General features: G+C 38.7%; 3 protein-coding genes across 4 annotated transcripts; 2 read left to right on the forward strand and 1 right to left on the reverse strand.

Annotated features, from left to right (window-relative positions):
* Nucleotides 1-229: 229 nt before the first annotated feature.
* On the forward strand, nucleotides 230-4720 carry LOC110069624 (uncharacterized). 2 transcript variants are annotated; one of them, XM_089296151.1, is made up of 3 exons: nucleotides 230-344; nucleotides 3068-3165; nucleotides 3780-4720. In XM_089296151.1, exons 2-3 carry the CDS (start codon nucleotides 3114-3116, stop codon nucleotides 4679-4681), a joined length of 954 nt encoding a protein of 317 aa, XP_089152277.1. In that variant the 5' UTR covers nucleotides 230-344; nucleotides 3068-3113; the 3' UTR covers nucleotides 4682-4720. The 2 variants fall into 2 exon arrangements, with proteins under 2 accessions (XP_089152277.1, XP_020632804.1); XM_020777145.2 differs by lacking the exon at nucleotides 230-344 and adding an exon at nucleotides 346-430.
* Nucleotides 4721-6467: 1747 nt separating this feature from the next.
* On the forward strand, nucleotides 6468-13175 carry LOC110069563 (uncharacterized). Its single transcript, XM_020777090.2, has 5 exons — nucleotides 6468-6658; nucleotides 8412-8452; nucleotides 10474-10522; nucleotides 11213-11293; nucleotides 12620-13175. Exons 1-5 carry the CDS (start codon nucleotides 6566-6568, stop codon nucleotides 12719-12721), a joined length of 366 nt encoding a protein of 121 aa, XP_020632749.2. The 5' UTR covers nucleotides 6468-6565; the 3' UTR covers nucleotides 12722-13175.
* Nucleotides 13176-13267: 92 nt separating this feature from the next.
* On the reverse strand, nucleotides 13268-14341 carry LOC149108477 (uncharacterized). The gene is made up of 2 exons (XM_089295282.1): nucleotides 13896-14341; nucleotides 13268-13832 (listed from the first exon to the last, which is right to left on the reverse strand). The coding sequence occupies exons 1-2, from the start codon at nucleotides 14339-14341 to the stop codon at nucleotides 13268-13270; spliced, it is 1011 nt and encodes a 336-aa protein (XP_089151408.1).
* Between the last annotated feature and the right edge of the window lie 2840 nt (nucleotides 14342-17181).

Below are 17181 nucleotides of genomic sequence, written 5' to 3' on the forward strand. Positions count from 1 at the left end.
GTTTTTTACCTTGTACTTCACCCCAACAAAAACTGTTAGAAGTAAAATGTAAAATATAATAACTTCGCTTAAGATTAATGTTTGCTTGCAGCTGGCTGACACACAAGGTCTAGCCCTCCCCGAAGTAAATTGGCAATTTCGTGCCCAGATCTTGAGTAGTCAGGCAAGAGAAGCACGTGGTGATTTACCATTGGCTGAAAAGCTTAGGTAGCATATTCACGTAATTGCTTAAAACCCACGTGTCTCTCCGGCTTTAAATGAGAATGGTCATAAGGGAGGGTCGGCAGTTCTTTGTTGTTCCAGTGTCTCGTTCCAGTCTAACCACAAGGTTATTGCGGCAAAAGGTAAGAATTCACTTCTCTGACCGGCACTTAGGTTTTTCATCTTTTGGTAATCGATTTGGTCGTCCCGAGCTATCTCAGTTAACGAGGTAAGGACCAACCTACAGTAGGCCGAAGAAGGAATTTGCAGCTAGTTTTAAAATTTGTTATGGCTACACTGGCAAACGACGGGTTTATAGCTTTTATAACTACTGAACACCAATGGACTTTAAATCCGGGACTGTTCCTGACAAGAGTGATCGAGAGTTGGTTTTACACGATTTGATCAAATGTTATCAATTGCTCGTTCTTACAAAAGTAATACTGAAAGAATAACGTGTTAAAAAGTTGACATACCGACTGGTCTAAAATAAAATCGATATTTCTACTTGATGGCTATGATAATTTCGGACTGGTGCTCAACGATTGCATTTCTCATTTTTCTTTAAGCTGAGCACGTACTTTTCTTTGACGCATATCATTCTATACTTCTAAAAAGCAAAGATTTTGAGGGCGACTTATCATTTATATATAGATAGCTCCTTTTCGTTGCCACGTGAAATGAGCTATAAAAGCTCCGTATACTGTCCTCACGTAAGGTATTAGAAATACCGAATTTCCCTTCTACTACTGCTATATTATTTTAACTCCCAGAGACCCTCTCTCCCGACGTCGCGTGTCAGAGGGATCGGTAGAGAGGGTACCAAAGGAGCTGCCTAATCTTAGCTGCGACTCAGAAAATTCCTTCACGAAGAACTTTGATTAACCAAATTAAACAGAGTATCGAGATTCCAGAGGACAAGGTGTTAGATGTAATAGGCAGCGCTTTGGTAGTAAAAAAAGGCAGCTATTTTGTTCGTCGGGATTAGAAATACGTAGAACTTTTCGTATAAGAAAGGTCGGTTGTCAAGGACAACTTGTAAGTTTCCAAAGACTGGCCGTCAGAATCAAAAGCATAAATTAAACAAGCAAAAAAATAAAAAATATATATATATATAAAAATCATAAAAAAATAATTTAAGCAAGCGTTCACCTAAGATCATCAGATCAACTTTAACTGCATTTTATGTTGATCTGGTTGCCACGCAAGTTCAAAAGCAAATAAATATTTCTTTTAGATCGAGTTATTGCTTTTCTGACTGACAAGTAACTAGAAAATAGCCTTTGTCGATGTAGATGAAAATTCATTCATGCTTCAGGCTGACGTGTCTTTCGCAAGTCATAATTGACTAATAACGATTTGAGGGGTCTCATCAACATTTTACAAAGCATAATTGAAACGAAAGCATTTTAGGAGGCCGTTTTTACCTTACGTCCTTTATCTAAATTTGATAGCTTGTAAAAGAACAATGTTAAACATTTTATGCTTCATCTGCAAAGCCTTTTTTCAATGGTACATAATTCAGTATTCTAAACGAAAGCCGGTGTACACTGTATATAGAGTGAAATGCTATTACATTTTAATAAGTATTTATGAAAAAATAGGATTAAAGAATTCGGGTGAGAGGATTTATTGTCAGTAACAGCAGTAAATAGGTTCCTCGAAATACAATTTATTTCCTTGGTAAAACGACAGAGTCGCCTTTGATGAAATTTAACCATTTGTTGTACCTCGTTTCAATGAAGAGGTGGGTGAATAGGTTTTCGGATCGACGGATTTGGCCTTAAAAAGCGCACGGATTGTGGATTTTTGCGCTAAATCAAGCGGATTCGCGGTTTTTGAAAACACAGTGGATCGTGGATCGGCTGTGAATTTTGGGGCGGATTCCGGATTGTGTCTGTCTTGATGTTCGGATCTTGGGTCCTAAACAAAATTTGGATCATAAATCTTTCTTCAGCCTTGGTCGGTATGTTAATGAGCTCATCCAAATTATTTCTTTTTTCGAACAAAGCTCGTTTAAACTCAGGTGTGAGACTGTTATTGGAATTGTACTGCGTTATAGTCATCAAGCATGTTGCCTTCTTTACTATTTGTGCGAAATTAACAATGGCATTCACATTTACCAGTTTACCTTTGAACTTTTACACTTCTGTTTCCGGATGTGGTTGTGGTTTCGGATTTGAACAAAAATATTGGCGGATCGACGTATTTGGTGAAAAAAAGGCACGGATAGGCGGATTTGCATACCCCTATTCACCCCCCTCGATGAAGATCAACGCCATTTTCTACCTGTGGCTAGTTCTCTTTTAATATCACATAAAAAGGTACGGTTTAGATAAATTAAACCCCAGGAACTTGTTTCACTCGTCTGGAAACGTCAAACGACTGGAAACTAACTTACAAAGAAAAAATGTTACCTCAAGTACATTTTTCAATATATGACATATATGGCGGTTGTCACGTTTTGCTGCCGGGTTACACATCTATCATAATCTGTTGTCGGTTTTGTCATAAATCAGATTTTCATCAACAATGCTGCATTGATGCATTTCATGAAACCTCGTGAAAAGATTTTAAACTAAACTTTTCTGGGAAAGCTGTGCTCCGTGCATGTTCAGCTCCTTTAAATTTATACATTTATGTCCTCTCTACTTCAAATTCCTTCCAACATCTTGAAACCTGGCGACATGCCCAGGGCACCGAGTTCCAACAAATATCGCATTTTACCGACACCTTTATGGAAAATGTTCTCATCGTAACATGTCGTATTTGTCGTATTCTGAGAGACGCTCTGAATTCAACTCACAGGATATTATTTACTTCAGTTGTCAGTGGCTAAAAAACGTGTTCTTTTAACTTGTTTCAGCCCTAACGTTTTCTTTGCGTACAAGTCTGACGTAATCTTCGCAGAAATGAAGATTGTAATTCTGGTTCTAGCAGTTTTCATTTTGACCATATGTGATGGTAAGTGGTAATGGTTTTCTTTACTGATTGTTTTACCTCATTGTTGAATATAATCTTGCCATTTGACACATGTATGATAAATTGAAGTGGTATCAAGTGGTATATGAGTTGGGCCCCTGTGGGAAAGTGTGAAATGTGTAAAATATTTACCGAGAGTGTAAAAGTGTATAGTTTCTGTATATGGCAAACAAAAACAAAAACGAAACAAAACAAAAAAACAAACAAAAAAATAATAAACATAAAAAACGGTAATGGTTTTTCTTCCCTGATTGTTTCAATTACTGTTGAATATAATCTTGCCATATGACCAATGTATGACAAATTAATTGTAGTGGTATATGACTTGGTCTCTTGTGGGAAAAGTGTGAAATGTGTGACAGATTTACCGAGAGTGTGACAACAACAAAAAAATATGGCAAACTGAATAACTGGAAATTTAAGGATTCTCTAGCTGTCATTTTGTTGCGTTCTCTTCCATTTTCGAGTGCCCTCATGTCACTGCCCAGAAATCTATCGGTACTTTGTTAATAACAATTTAATAGAATAACTATTATTGCATCTTAATAACAGATACTTAAAACGTTTGAATTTGATAATTCCTTCAAACAAAACAGGTAGAACACATAATAATGACGAGCAGTCTCATTATGACACGTGCATGGAGTTACTGGAGACCGCTACCTATGAGACGCACACTCTTATGGAGATTGTCTACGATGAAGCCTGTAAGCCTGTGGGATGGGAAGGATTCTTTGATCGAGAAGACGTCAAGGAAATGGTGCAAGAAATCTCCGATAGACTCCAATACGACTCTCAAGACCAGGGTCTGGGAATAAATCCAAAAATAGGATGGGTTTTCAGAGCATTTCACATGGTTCCCCCTGAAGAAGTGAGGGCCATTGTAATAGGCCAAGATCCCGCTCCTCAACCCGGGTTAGCCACAGGGCTCGCTTTTAGTCTAGATCCCTCCGTCCATCCCACCAAAGTCCCAAGTGTCCAGAGAGTGATCCTCGAGGCCCGAAACGGGGGGTATTGTGTTGATCCCACTGTGGGAGTCTTGATAAGCTGGGCTGAGCAAGGCGTTGTTTTGCTTAATACAGCTTTGACTTTGATTCAAGACGAGATCGGATCGCATATCGATCTGTGGAGTAATTTCACTCACGAGGCTATCAAGTACATAAACGAAAACACCAATCCATCAGTTTGGCTTCTGTGGGGTTACAATGCAAAAATGCAGGAAGAAAATATCGATAAAAGCAAGCACTACATCGTCAAGGGTGGTCACCCATCACCAAACGCAGATGGGAAGTATTTCTTTTGCCAGAATTACTTCTCCTGTGCTAACGAGTGGCTGTGCAAGAAAGGGCGGGGCATGATCGACTGGAACCTAGTTCCTCTGCCCTGCAGGAAGTATGATAGTCGCTTGTACGAGAGAATCCATGAGGATCCGGGTTACGCCAACGGAGAGATATGCGAAATGAGAGCCTGTCCTGAAGATGAAACAAAAATGGTGTAACCTGATCTGGATTAAATGAATAAATCGAAAGAAATAAAAGATACGTGAAGTGTTCATTATAATTTTTCATTTTGCAAGTGGAAATACTTTTTGAGCATGAGATAATCCCCACGGTAGATTAAAACCATAGTGTTCTATTCTAACTAAGTACAAGTAAAAATTTCCACCTCAGTTGTCACAGGTAGCCAACCGTCTAACTGGAAAATAATAACTGGGTAGCAAGTTTAAAAATGATTTGAATGGGATTACCTTGGGAATATGGCCAAAATGGGGGATTATCTGTCTGACCCTTCATCCTCTCTTAAAAATGTTTAAGACGAAATCTGATAGAAAATCAGGCAATTTCAGTTTTTAATAAACTAAAATCTCGCACCAGATCTAGAATAACTTTAGGTATATTACCGTCCTTTTTGTATTTTCTAAAAGCTAAAAATATAAACAGTTGCCTGAAATAACACCAGAAACAATTGCCCATAGCCCATTGCAAAAACGTGAGAGGACTGGGGCGAGTTTCTTAAATTGATTAGAAATCTAAACATTTCAACATAAATAAAAAGTTTACTAAATGAAAAGCTCCCCAGTCAAATTTGTGAGTTTTCAGCGGAAGATTGTCCAAATGGGAGCCTTGCAAAAGCTGCAAAATTCCATACAAACCCTTAAAATTTTGTGGCCCGGCCTGTCTACCAATCCATACAAACTCTCTATTTTAGGTGATATTTGAAGAGCTATCATTTTTCCATTTTCTTCTCTAAATACTTCTATTCTTGCTTAAGACTCTCAAATTTAGTTGATCTTTCATTTGAATCTTAGTTTTTCAAACAAAAGGAAAACAACCATACTCTTTCACAGTCCTCTCACGTTTTTGCAATGGGCTATGGGAACTCGAGAAATTAAATTTCAAAGTTCAGAGAAATTGTGCAGTCACAAGAAAGATTTCATCATCATTTTCATTTTACCAGTACTTTGCAGTGTTTCATATGAACTTAAGAATTTGTTTTCGACATTTGGTGTTGTTAGAAATGATTTCTTTTGAGAAGATATTTAAAACAGTCGCAAAGAAGTTTGCAATACCACTTGTTACTCGAACTTCTGGTGGATTCTTTCTTAACCATTTGCCGGTATATTCTGCGAAATAGTTTTCTGTGAAATAGCCATTGTTTTATACATCAGGAAAAGGGATTTGACATACTACCATGGATCAGTAACCGGTTGCGACTCAGTGCTAAGTAGTATAGCTGTTAAGTTTATATTTTTGGAGAAACTGGATCGCAAAACTTGGAAAGTTAAACCACAAGCTGAGAGTCCTGAGACAATATGTAGACAAATGATGAAAAAAGGAAATTTACGCCGAAGCAGTGCTTTTCTTTGAAAAACAGTCATCATAGAACTAATCACTACGTATAGCGTTTGCCGAAAAGTTTTCATTGAATTAGCAATAAATCAAAAGGTGAAGAAAAATCTTGTCGGTTGAGTCGAAGGTCGCTTGAGCCAAATTTCAATCCACGCTCTGATTTGTTTGATCAAGTTGCACCAGATAAACGGTCAAGCAGATAAAACATGCATGTATCAGAATGATACCATTCGTATTTATTTTTACGCGGAACAACTGTAGTCTTTTGTCAATTGTGGGGATTTCAAGGTAAGAAAATTCATTTTGCCTCTACACACTGCCTCTACATTTCTCGCCCAAGAGGTCGGCCTCGCTCTCACTTTCAATATCGAGAAAGACTGGGTCTAAATGCATGGTTGCCAGGACAACTCGTAAGCTTTGTTGTTAGCTAATTGTAGTCGCCATTGTGATCAAAACAAAGTGTGGAAGGATTTTAGGATTTGTAGTTTTCAGTTCTATCTTCCCTGGAGATTTTGCCCTTTTAACTTTTCATCATGTCTATGGCAACGAATTACAGATACGAAGTCGAGCGACCTGGAGCGAAAAATCTAAGAAAAGCTCTGAAAAGGCAAGAAGAGAGGATCAAGGTGTGTGGAAGTTAAACTTAAAAAAACCCGATCGATCTTTATTCAGTTTTTGTCTTTTGTGCCCTTGCCTGATCGTATACAGATTATATCCATTGTCCTTTCGTAAACTGCAAGGAAAAGATTCAATTTTCTTTCTATTATCTATCTCCAATTATTTAATTTGTCGGAAGCCTCTTTAGAAAAGGTCTATACAATTTAAGCTTACATGTATTTAAAGGTCAAGTCTAACATGTACTTGTAGCGTTAGGAAATTTGTTAAAGCCTTTCACATGAATGCTCATGTACTACAGACAAACTCAAATACATGTACATCTAGAACTTGTAGACATGTATCTGAACTTAACTAACGCATGATCAGGTTAAAGTTGGAAGTGTCTTTCCAAAGCTCTTTTGCGACTACTAGCTTGTTAAGGCCCAGTTCATACGTCGCATTTCTGCCGTGTCGAATTCAATTCAATTAAGTGCGGCAGAAATGCGACTGTCGATTCATACGTCGCACTTGCGTCGCACTTAATTCAGAATTTATACTGTCGGGTATGTCGGCCAGCGGAAAATGTTTTAAACGTAGAGTATTCAATATGGCGGACGAAAATACTGAGCGCCGAAGGACTTTAATTTTGCTAAAAATTGTTCGCCTATGGAACGAGAAGGAGAAGGCTGATAACGCAGCAGTATGTGTTGCAATTAATGTTCAGGTTGCATTGGGTTGAGAATGGCCAAGTTTCTTCTTTTTCTTTGGCGGGAACACATTTACGCATGCTCAATGCATTAAGATAATGTATGCATTAGATTCGACACGGCAGAAATTCGACGTCTGAACCGGTGTCGAATTTTTGTCGGATAATGCGACAAGACCAGTCGAACGTGCGGCAGAAATGCAGCAGCTGATTCAGACGTCGCATTTCTGTCGAATTAAATTCGTTGAATTGAATTTGACACGACAGAAATGCGACGTATGAACCGGGCCTAAAACACCCATGATCAAGTTTCTGGTTGTGTCCTGGTGTATCGGTACACAGAGGGAATAACCATTGTACTCCTTTCTTTACAAACCTTTGTTTAGCTGTTGAACATTGCTGGGTCTTTTGTATCGGTTCTTGTGAACCGGTACACAAGGACAGAACCGAGTTTCTTGTCCCGTTCAAAAGGGAAACTCTTCAGCTTTGACACTCGACTATCTACTTACTATAACTGTTAACATATATCATAATACGTATTTCGATTCAATTAATTTCATGGCCAATCTCAAAAATTAATAATATGTTTCTCTTGAGAGATTCTCCTAGAAAAATATTATCTAAATAATAATTATAAATTATTTGGAAACTAAATGCAATTTTGAGACGGCATTGCTTCATTATATTGGTTGGGAGAAAATATATTCTCGTATTTTGAAAGAGGAATACATCATTACATGACTTCAAGGACCATTCACCACCACTGCCTCTATTATGACAACAATAATAAATTGTTCCATGCTTTTACCAAGTAGAGATCTTCTACCTTTGCATGTGCGCTGTATCTTAACTGCACTTATCTCCTATTAAAGTTGAAGAAGTTTTCAGCAGGGCACTAGGTCATGAGAGTTGATGGTGTACAACCTAGTGCAGTTAATCTGATCATGTTATGAAGTGTTGACTGTACAATGTAAAACAGCGCACTATTCAATGACCACCATGCAAAAATGAGTAGGCAAGATCCCTTTCTGAAATAAATGTTCATAACCCTGTATAGTTTTATTTCTCTCTGGCAGAATGATGAGTCCAACTCAGAGCAGGAAGCAAAGGTCAAGAGGTAAGCCCTGTCTCTTTAAAGCATTGACTCATGTGCCAGCCGGCCATAACCGGCCGTGATGAGTGTTGGCCTTTGTTCCACTTCTGATGTCATTGATTACCTTTGACCAAAATGGACATCATCTATACTCAAGTTTGGCAGGAGGAAAAGATCTTTCCAATGATATCCATATTAGAGTGATCGGCTCAATGGAGCCTGAAATATGTACACAAATGATCAGAAATTTGAGTGAAAAACTGGGAGCAAAATTTCCTGCAACTACACTTTAAGCTACTCCATGGTAAAAATTGCCCATCTCACCGATGCTTTCTCAGAAATTTTTGAACTGGGAGCAAGCCTAGTAGAAGGTCAATCACTGCAGGAAAAAGATTAGAAAAGAAGAAAAAGGAAAGTCAAAAAAAGTAAAAAACCCAAAAGCCTAAAGACGTAGGTCACTGTCTCGTCCAAAAACTCGAAAATTATTTTGATTTATGTGCATGCCTGGGCAAAAATGTCACAAAACGTGATGGTAGTACAAAGAAAGGAATGCTGTCATGTTGCAAATGCCTTTTTGGGTAGAATGGAACTACATTTAGTGTAGTTTGGGTTAATGATGTAATTTTCAAGGAAAAGCTAGTGACTCCGGGGGTGACTGTAGCCCTTTTTAAAAAATAAGCCCCTGTGAACCCTCCACACAAAAGCTGTTGTAAAACAAACCCAGATGGCATTAGCTTCCCCAATGCCTTCTTTGTTGAAATGAAAATGCCTATACACACCTGTCTTAATGCAGGACTTTGGACTGTAGTTTGTTTATATTTAGGTAGAGAAATAAATGGAAGAAACAACTGGGAAGAATTTTCCCAAAGGGAAATATTTACTGTATGGTTCCTTTAGAATATTTTAAATTTGAATTGCTCTGAGCCGGTTCTTTGAAATTCTGAAAGACATTCATTTGATACACATGTACATGAATAAATTAAATTATCTTTCTACTTTGAAAGCAAATCAACAACAGTTTTCCATGGTCTACTTTGATAATTCAATTTGACACCCTCCTTCAGTAAGCTGACTGTTCTAATTTTTCGTAACTGCCCCTTAGTGCCCCGATTACTAAAGTGCCATTCAAGACTATGATATACATGACCATGTATCAGTCGGAATAGACTGATGACAGGACAAACTACATGTACATGTGCAGTGTATGCGGCCAGTGCTTTCTTATCTGAACACAACACTAAAAATATTGAACAAGTAAATAGTGAACCTTAAACTATGAAAATACAGGACAACCTGATTGAAACAGTTGAGTTACAGATCTTAATGCAGTAACTGTTTTTCATGAAAATGCTTTATCACACTCACATACATGTATGTTATGTGTTAGTACTGCTTTCCCATAACCCCATAAATTATTAAACAAACTTTTAGACTAGCTTATTGCACTAGATCATAATTTGATTGAGTCCTCATTAATTTTATTTAAAAAAATAAAGTAAAAATATACCATTACAAGGTACACGTAGTCTAAAATTATTTTTCCTTGAAAGTGAATAACATTGGAAATTTTTAGTAACTTACATGTACATGTAGAGGAAAGCTTCAGTGTGTAGGTTTTGCAAAATATTATCACAGGTATGCCATCAATCAAAACTGTTTCATATATGGGTTTTTAAGTAGATGGCGGCAGTAGCTGCCAGACTTTCTGTTCTGGCCTAAACCTAAGGTTGTTTAGTGTGTAGTAGCAGTGGAACAACCTTGTCCTCAGGGTCTCTCTTCTTCATCCCCGTCACCCCTCTTAAAGTAAGAGGACTCTCGCTGTAAGAGATAAAGAAATGATTATGTTTTGCCACCTGTTATGTATTGTATTTCTTTAACCACCTGACCCAAAAACTACCAAGAACCCTGCATACAGGTGTTTTATCATTAATTCTTGCATGATGTCTTGTACTGTACTGCACTTGACCCAGTTAGCAAACAGTTAGAGGCTACAGCTGTAGATGTTTTTTTTTACTAAATCATGTACATGTATGCTCCTTCTGCAGTGAAATCAGGGTCAACCAAATTGCTGACTGGATGGAAAAGCAGGAAGAGGTATATAGAACTTAGAATGTTTTCCCTAGTTGAAGAAACTATTTCAGTAATGATAATTTTATATGATATTCATATTAAGTGATTGAATTAAAAATGATAGAACAGGAATGAAGACTACAGCTAAGACATAAAAAATTAATGTGAACAATTTGGGATTTATGTGCAATAATGTTATCTCAGTACAATGTACATGCACAATAACTGTAGTTACATTGTATTAACCTTTACAATCATGCAGGCATTAACATACCGTATTATTTTTTTTTTACAGGACAGGTTTTTCTTTATATATATACATAAACAATAGCCTCCATTTGGTGCAAAAATATGCTCCCAGATATATGTCTGCTGACATTATCTATTCCAAGAAGGGAACAGTTTTCTGCGACCGTGGCTTGAGGAAAACTGTGATTTATTTTTTATTTATTTTGAAAACTCCCTATTTGTCCTTCAAATATATTTCACAATGCACGCAGGTTTGAAAATTGGGGAATATCCTTGGATACAATCCCCAGTTTTAGCTGGGGAATATTCAGTCACATAACAATTTGTTTAGACCATTTGCATGCAAGCAAAAATATTTGATGGATTATAAAAGTTCATATAATTGAAAGTCTTGATAATGTAACATGTATACATACATTTCAATATGGTCCACAGTTAATCTGTATTGAAAATCTGATATCGCAGAATAGTGAAAGACGCATACTAAAGCAATGGGCTGCTGACTCCAAAGAAGAGCTATCTCTAGCTAATAAAGAACTGACAGCTGTAAGTAAATTGTAAATATTTAATGAAATTCAAGATCATACCTCCATATGTAAACATATGGAGTCACTTACAATTTAGCAGTAACACTGTGCTGTAGTAATGTTTTAGCATTCACAGAGGGACATGTTCTCTGAAATTAAAATTAATATTAAATATTAATGAAACAATTGAAGGGGTGCGTGGAATAAAACCCTACATGTAAGTGACTTTTGGAAAACTTGAAATACCTTCCAGCCATCGTTACAGTTTACTCTGGTTTTCATTATTGTCTAAACAGAACTCTTAATTATTACTGTAGTTCTTTTTGGGCAAATAATGAAAACCAGAGTAAACTGTAATGATGGCTGGAAGGTATTGTGTAGTTCCAGAAAATATCCATACCTCCCCCACAGAAGGGATTTTTTCTAATACCTCCCCGTGCACCCCTCTGGAAATTCCAGTCAAGCTTTGTACATCTCTTTAAATTTTTTGGTCTCATAGAACCCCCCACCCTTCAGGAAATTCCAATCCCTTCTGTGGGGGGAGTATGGATATATTTTGGAACCACACATTTCAATCCTAGCTACCTCGTATAGAATGCCAGCGGATACACTGTATATCTATGATTTTTCTTTACTATATCCATTGCTCTGATTGGGGGGCAGGAAAACACTGCATGTTATATCACAACGCTAATTGAGCAAAATGCTGGTCATGATCAAATATGCCAGGCTGTCAATAATGTTACACTGTAGTTTTATAAGGATGCAGAATGATTAATTCTGACTTGTTCATTAAATTTTTGGAATCCAAAACCACTAAAAACACAGATTTGAGCATAAGATCTATCAAAGATAATCATCTGAGTCAGGTGCACTGGCTAAATTTACTAGTACTGTACTATTATAAAGTAGAATGTAGATGTTCACATACATACATGTACGTGTACATTCATCACACTATGGGGCGAGGACTTAATAAGTCCTTATAAATTTTGACACCTATGGTCTAGGCAACATATTTAACTTGCATGTTACTGACATGCAATTATCTAGGTAAGGCCTCCCTTTGTGTCAAGTTGCATAATTATGAGAAATGGGTATTGTACCAATAAAACAAAGTGCAAGGACATCTCCATGCAGTTGGCAAACTACATCTACAGTATGTGTAGCTATCTCAGGTCAAAAAAGTCAGGTCTGTGATGAGCCTCTTTAGGCTTGGAAACAGTATCTGGACACCCCTTTAGTTTGAATACACACTCTATGTTGTCCATTGTTCTCTATGGTTAAAGACTTGCTACCCATACAGGTGCATCTCATAATGTTTAATTTAATTGTTGTGTTTTAGGTTAGAAGAGCTCAGCTTCATAAGTTGCTGTATACAGAGCAAGCATTGTATGAGATGGAACTTAATGAGCAAGGAAAATCCTTCTTTATCCAGAGAACATGACAATGAATGCACAAGGGCATAAGTCTGAGTTAATAAGAAAGATTAGTGTTACGTTACAATGTGACTCAGTTAGCTTGTGTTATTGATCAGTTTCAGTCAATTTAACACCTGAAAGAATTGACTCTTCTTATATGATATAAATGTACATTTTTCTAATAATTATTGTGAAGAACTCCAGGTACCTCTGAATCAACAGCACTAAACAACACTTGTATTTTTAAAATAATTCATGGATAGCTTTGTGTAACAAGCTCAAGGGAGCACATGTATAATAGGTTAATTCATAAACTTCAATGGTTTCATTTTTACATAATACACAGGTAATGCCATTCATTGGCTGAATTTACACACTTCATATGAGACTGTTGAATCCGGGGAGACTCCGGCGCCATTTTAAAGGATAGTGGATGCTTGTCTGCAAATTTGAATTAAACCACTAAAAGTGATCATGCAATCTGGGTGTGGCTTAAGCTCTATTTGACCCCTAAAAGATACCGTCGTCGTCGTCGTCGGCAGCCGTTCGTCTCGGGAGACGATGGTGTAGCGCTATGTCGATGCGGAGCATCGTCTCGAGTGGCTATAGAGTCCCACTCTGGAGTGGCAGTCTCTGTTGCAAATAACGCAGACGAAGGAGGATGGTGCTGCAATTGAGGCTGCCCTGGTCTTCCTTCTGGTTCTCTTCAAGACCTGCTGGTTATTTCTGGTATTCTCAGCCTTCCCGACTCCTGAAGATACTGCATGTCGCCAGGCCACTCTGATGTCAGCTACTTCTTCCCATGTGTTTGGATCAATCTCTGCTTTCTTCATGTCTCGCTTGCAAACATCCTTGAAGCGGAACTTTGGATGGCCAACAGGGCGGGATCCCTCGCGAAGCTCTCCATAGAGCATGTCTTTTGGGATGTGGCCATCGTCCATGCGACGCACATGCCGAAGCCAGCGGAGACGCCTTTGCATGAGCAGCATGAACACGCTTGGAATGCCAGCTCGCTCAAGAACCTCAGCATTGGTTACTCTGTCCTGCCACTTGATGTGCAGGAGGCGTCGGAGACAGCGGAGATGGAAGCTGTTGAGCCGCTTCTCTTGCCTGGCGTGGGATGTCCAGCACTCGCTGCTGTACAGAAGAGTGCTTAGGACACAGGCTTGGTAGACACGGAGCTTGGTATTTACCGTCTACTGGCTGTTCTCCCAGACGCGCTTGCTGAGCTTGGCCATAACTGCAGCGGCCTTGGCAATCCTGGTGCTGATTTCTGTATCAAGGGAGAGGGAGCTGGTCATTGTGGAGCCCGGGTAGGAGAAAGAGTCCACAAATTCAAGGGTTGTGCTGTCGATGGTGATGACAGGGGTGGAGTCTGTGTCCTGGGCCAGGATGTTGGTCTTTTTGATGCTGATAGTCAAGCCAAACTCTTTGCAGGCATGGGATGGTCGGCTGACATGATCTTGGAGTCCAGCCTCATTGTGGGACGTCAGTGCTGCATCGTCCGCGAACAGGAGCTCACGGATGAGGACCTCTCTGACCTTGGTTTTGGCGCGAAGGCGGGCAACGTTGTACAGCTTTCCGTCCGCTCTGGTGCGGATGTAGACGCCTTCGGTGCAGTCTGCAAAGGCGTACTGGAGCAACATGGAGAAGAATATCCCAAACAGGGGATTAACACTTAACACGAAATAGGCTCAATTACCAGCTGCTGTCCAGGAAAGGAGCCTGTGCTAGCAGACGGACTCAAGAAACCCGCGAAAATCAAGCCTAAAAATAGAGATAAGAGCGCTTTATTATTATATTATTATTACTATTATTAATTATTATTATTATTATCATTATTATTATTATTATTATTATTATTATTATTATTATTGTCATTATTATCATTCCTTCAAATGCATCCTAAAAGATACTTTTGACTGCTACACATAGTGGTGTGTTGTCATGAACACCCTAAGGGAGACCAGAATCCTTGATATATACATGTACCCCTAAGTGAGGACCATCCCCAACCTTTTCATTAGCCCGGGGTCCCCCCACCCCCTGGGCTGTTGAACCAAGTACTTAATCACTTATACCTGCAAATACACTGTAAAAGAAGTCCAATTAAAGAAGGCCGTCTGCAGTCTAAGCATGATGCAGCGGCCTACTCAACCTTTTACTTTTTGTTGAGCTGGTCTTTGTCGAAAAGACAGATCCTTACCAAAGAATTGATAAATAAAGCTTCAGTTGGTCTGCCATCCAAAGATGCCATATTGAATGGTACACCACTGACTGACCTGGGAATGAAAATAGCAAACTTCATTGCACTGTACCCAGTACTTGTTGGTTTTCTCTTAGTCAGACTTTGTTAGGGAGTCTGCGGAGGATTTTTAATAGCCTGTGTCACAGCCACCCTCCCTGAGAGAAAAAAAAAATCGATGTTTCTCATGAGGAGGGCAGCTGTAACAGAGGCTAGATTTTTATTTCCAGCCACGAGTTTAGAAACCAATTAGTGCATATTAGACAATAAGACCAGTTCGGGCAAAGTGAATGTATAAAACATAAGCATTGTGTAAGAAAAAGGTGATTTCGACAAGACCCAGAATTTGGTTATAACCATGTATGTAAGACGTTAAACCCAGTCCACCAGATAGATATTTTTGCCTCTACACAGGCTCCGTACATGTTCCTCTTAGCTTTCCAATATTTCACTTCTCCACCAGTTTAGCAAAGAGATGACAGCAGTGCCCCTTGTTGACCCTTGCTGTCTTACTGTTGTACTGACATCACATACCCATTGCTGGTGCGAAAGGTTTTCTTTTTCTTCCGAGCCGCGAACTGCCTTTTATTGCCGTGATGGCTTTTTGACTTCAGCAAGCTAGCATGTCCAGTTTTTCAGTAGTACGATGCGGGAGCTTTTCTACGTCACGACTGAAATTATTGATGTTTCATACCCAGGATGTTGCGGATAAAAAAAAAGCTCGGACTCATTCAGAGAGAGCACGTGTATTCTACAGTTTTGTTGCATAAAGTAAGTTCATATGTAACAAATGTTCGGCTTGCGTCTAAACGGAAGCGAGACATTGTTAAACAAGGCAACAAATGAGGAAAGGATTGTTCTAATGGAATCTGGATATGCTTCGAGATTGGAAACTGATTGGGAATTATTTAACAAAACAAGCCGGGCTCCAGAAACGCTTTGAGGTAAGGAAATATTTTTAGCCACAGACTGAAAACAGAGCACTTCACCTTTCATCTTTTTAAGTCCAAGCAAGGGTGACTTTGAAAATACCGTTTGCGAAACACTGGGATATGAAACTTTGAATCGCTGAACTGACCCGAGAAGTTGAGCCAACTTCAATACGAAATTATTTCAACGAGTTTTGTCGGACTTTCAGAATCTTTTTATTGTCGAGGGAAGGACGAAAAATTGGAAATACGAATACTAAAGTTACTTTTATTCAAGACCAGGTCGCTGAAGAAAAGAAAAACATGAAACTTCACTTCTACACTAGCTTGGCCGTGTTTTCGTTTCAGCCATAAAATTAACTTGTAAGCGGCTGTGTCCTGTCGTACGGTTTGTGCTTCAGAATGGAAAAAAAATGTTTCTAGCAATTTAATATGTCCTAAACTAGAAGTTTAGATGTTAGTGCTCGCTTTGGTATAGAGAGGGTGTTTTCTAATAAATGATTCATTCATCAAGTTTTGATGCGCGCAGAAAGTTTTGGGTTGCTCTGGGCGCAGTTACTACCATTCCACAACTTCGAAATTTCTCTTTGCGTTTCAGCCCGTAGATACTCGGTTTGCAATGAAACAATTGCTCTTTGTTTATAAAAGTATTGGTATATAGGCATTTCTACAAAGAATGCGATTCATTTTTGCACTGTTATCTAAACTTATATTTAGGGACAGGATAAGTTAAAGAAACGCTTTTTGTCGCGTAGCGCAAAAGAAACCCATTTGTGGTGGTGACTGTTCAATCTTTTGATACCATTATGCATCCTTAAAGAACTTAGGGCGGTAAATCCATATCAGTTTTAACACATTTCTTTTCAATACCAACTTGCAGTTTTGGTTTAAAAATTTATGAAGTGAGTTGTACTAGAGCTCAGTGTCGTTCATGCAGTTCACAATTGACACGCGACACGGGGCAATTGACGTATATTTGTGTAGAGGGGGATAAACCGATGAGTCTGTGCACTACGTTTATTTTTTCTTTCCCCACCCAATTATTTGTGCATTTCAACTATACAACTTCGCTCACAAATTCACATGGAATATTCGTTAGTCTTTCGGAAATTTTCTGGTACATGTGAAAATAAAGAACTTGCTGCCTTCTTTAAGTAAGCTAAAATGCTACATAAGCCCTCCACCTCCTTTCAAACGTTTTGAAATAAGAACGTGCCCCCAGGAAGCGCTGGAGAGGCTTAATATTGGGTTTGCGGCGCTGAAAGTTCTGTAGGAAAATTAGTTACCTAACGCGCGCAAGGGTTTCACGTTT

Source organism: Orbicella faveolata, unplaced genomic scaffold (assembly GCF_042242905.1).
Source record: "Orbicella faveolata isolate gen_17 unplaced genomic scaffold, um_ofav_v1 contig_26, whole genome shotgun sequence".
NCBI lineage: Eukaryota > Metazoa > Cnidaria > Anthozoa > Scleractinia > Merulinidae > Orbicella > Orbicella faveolata.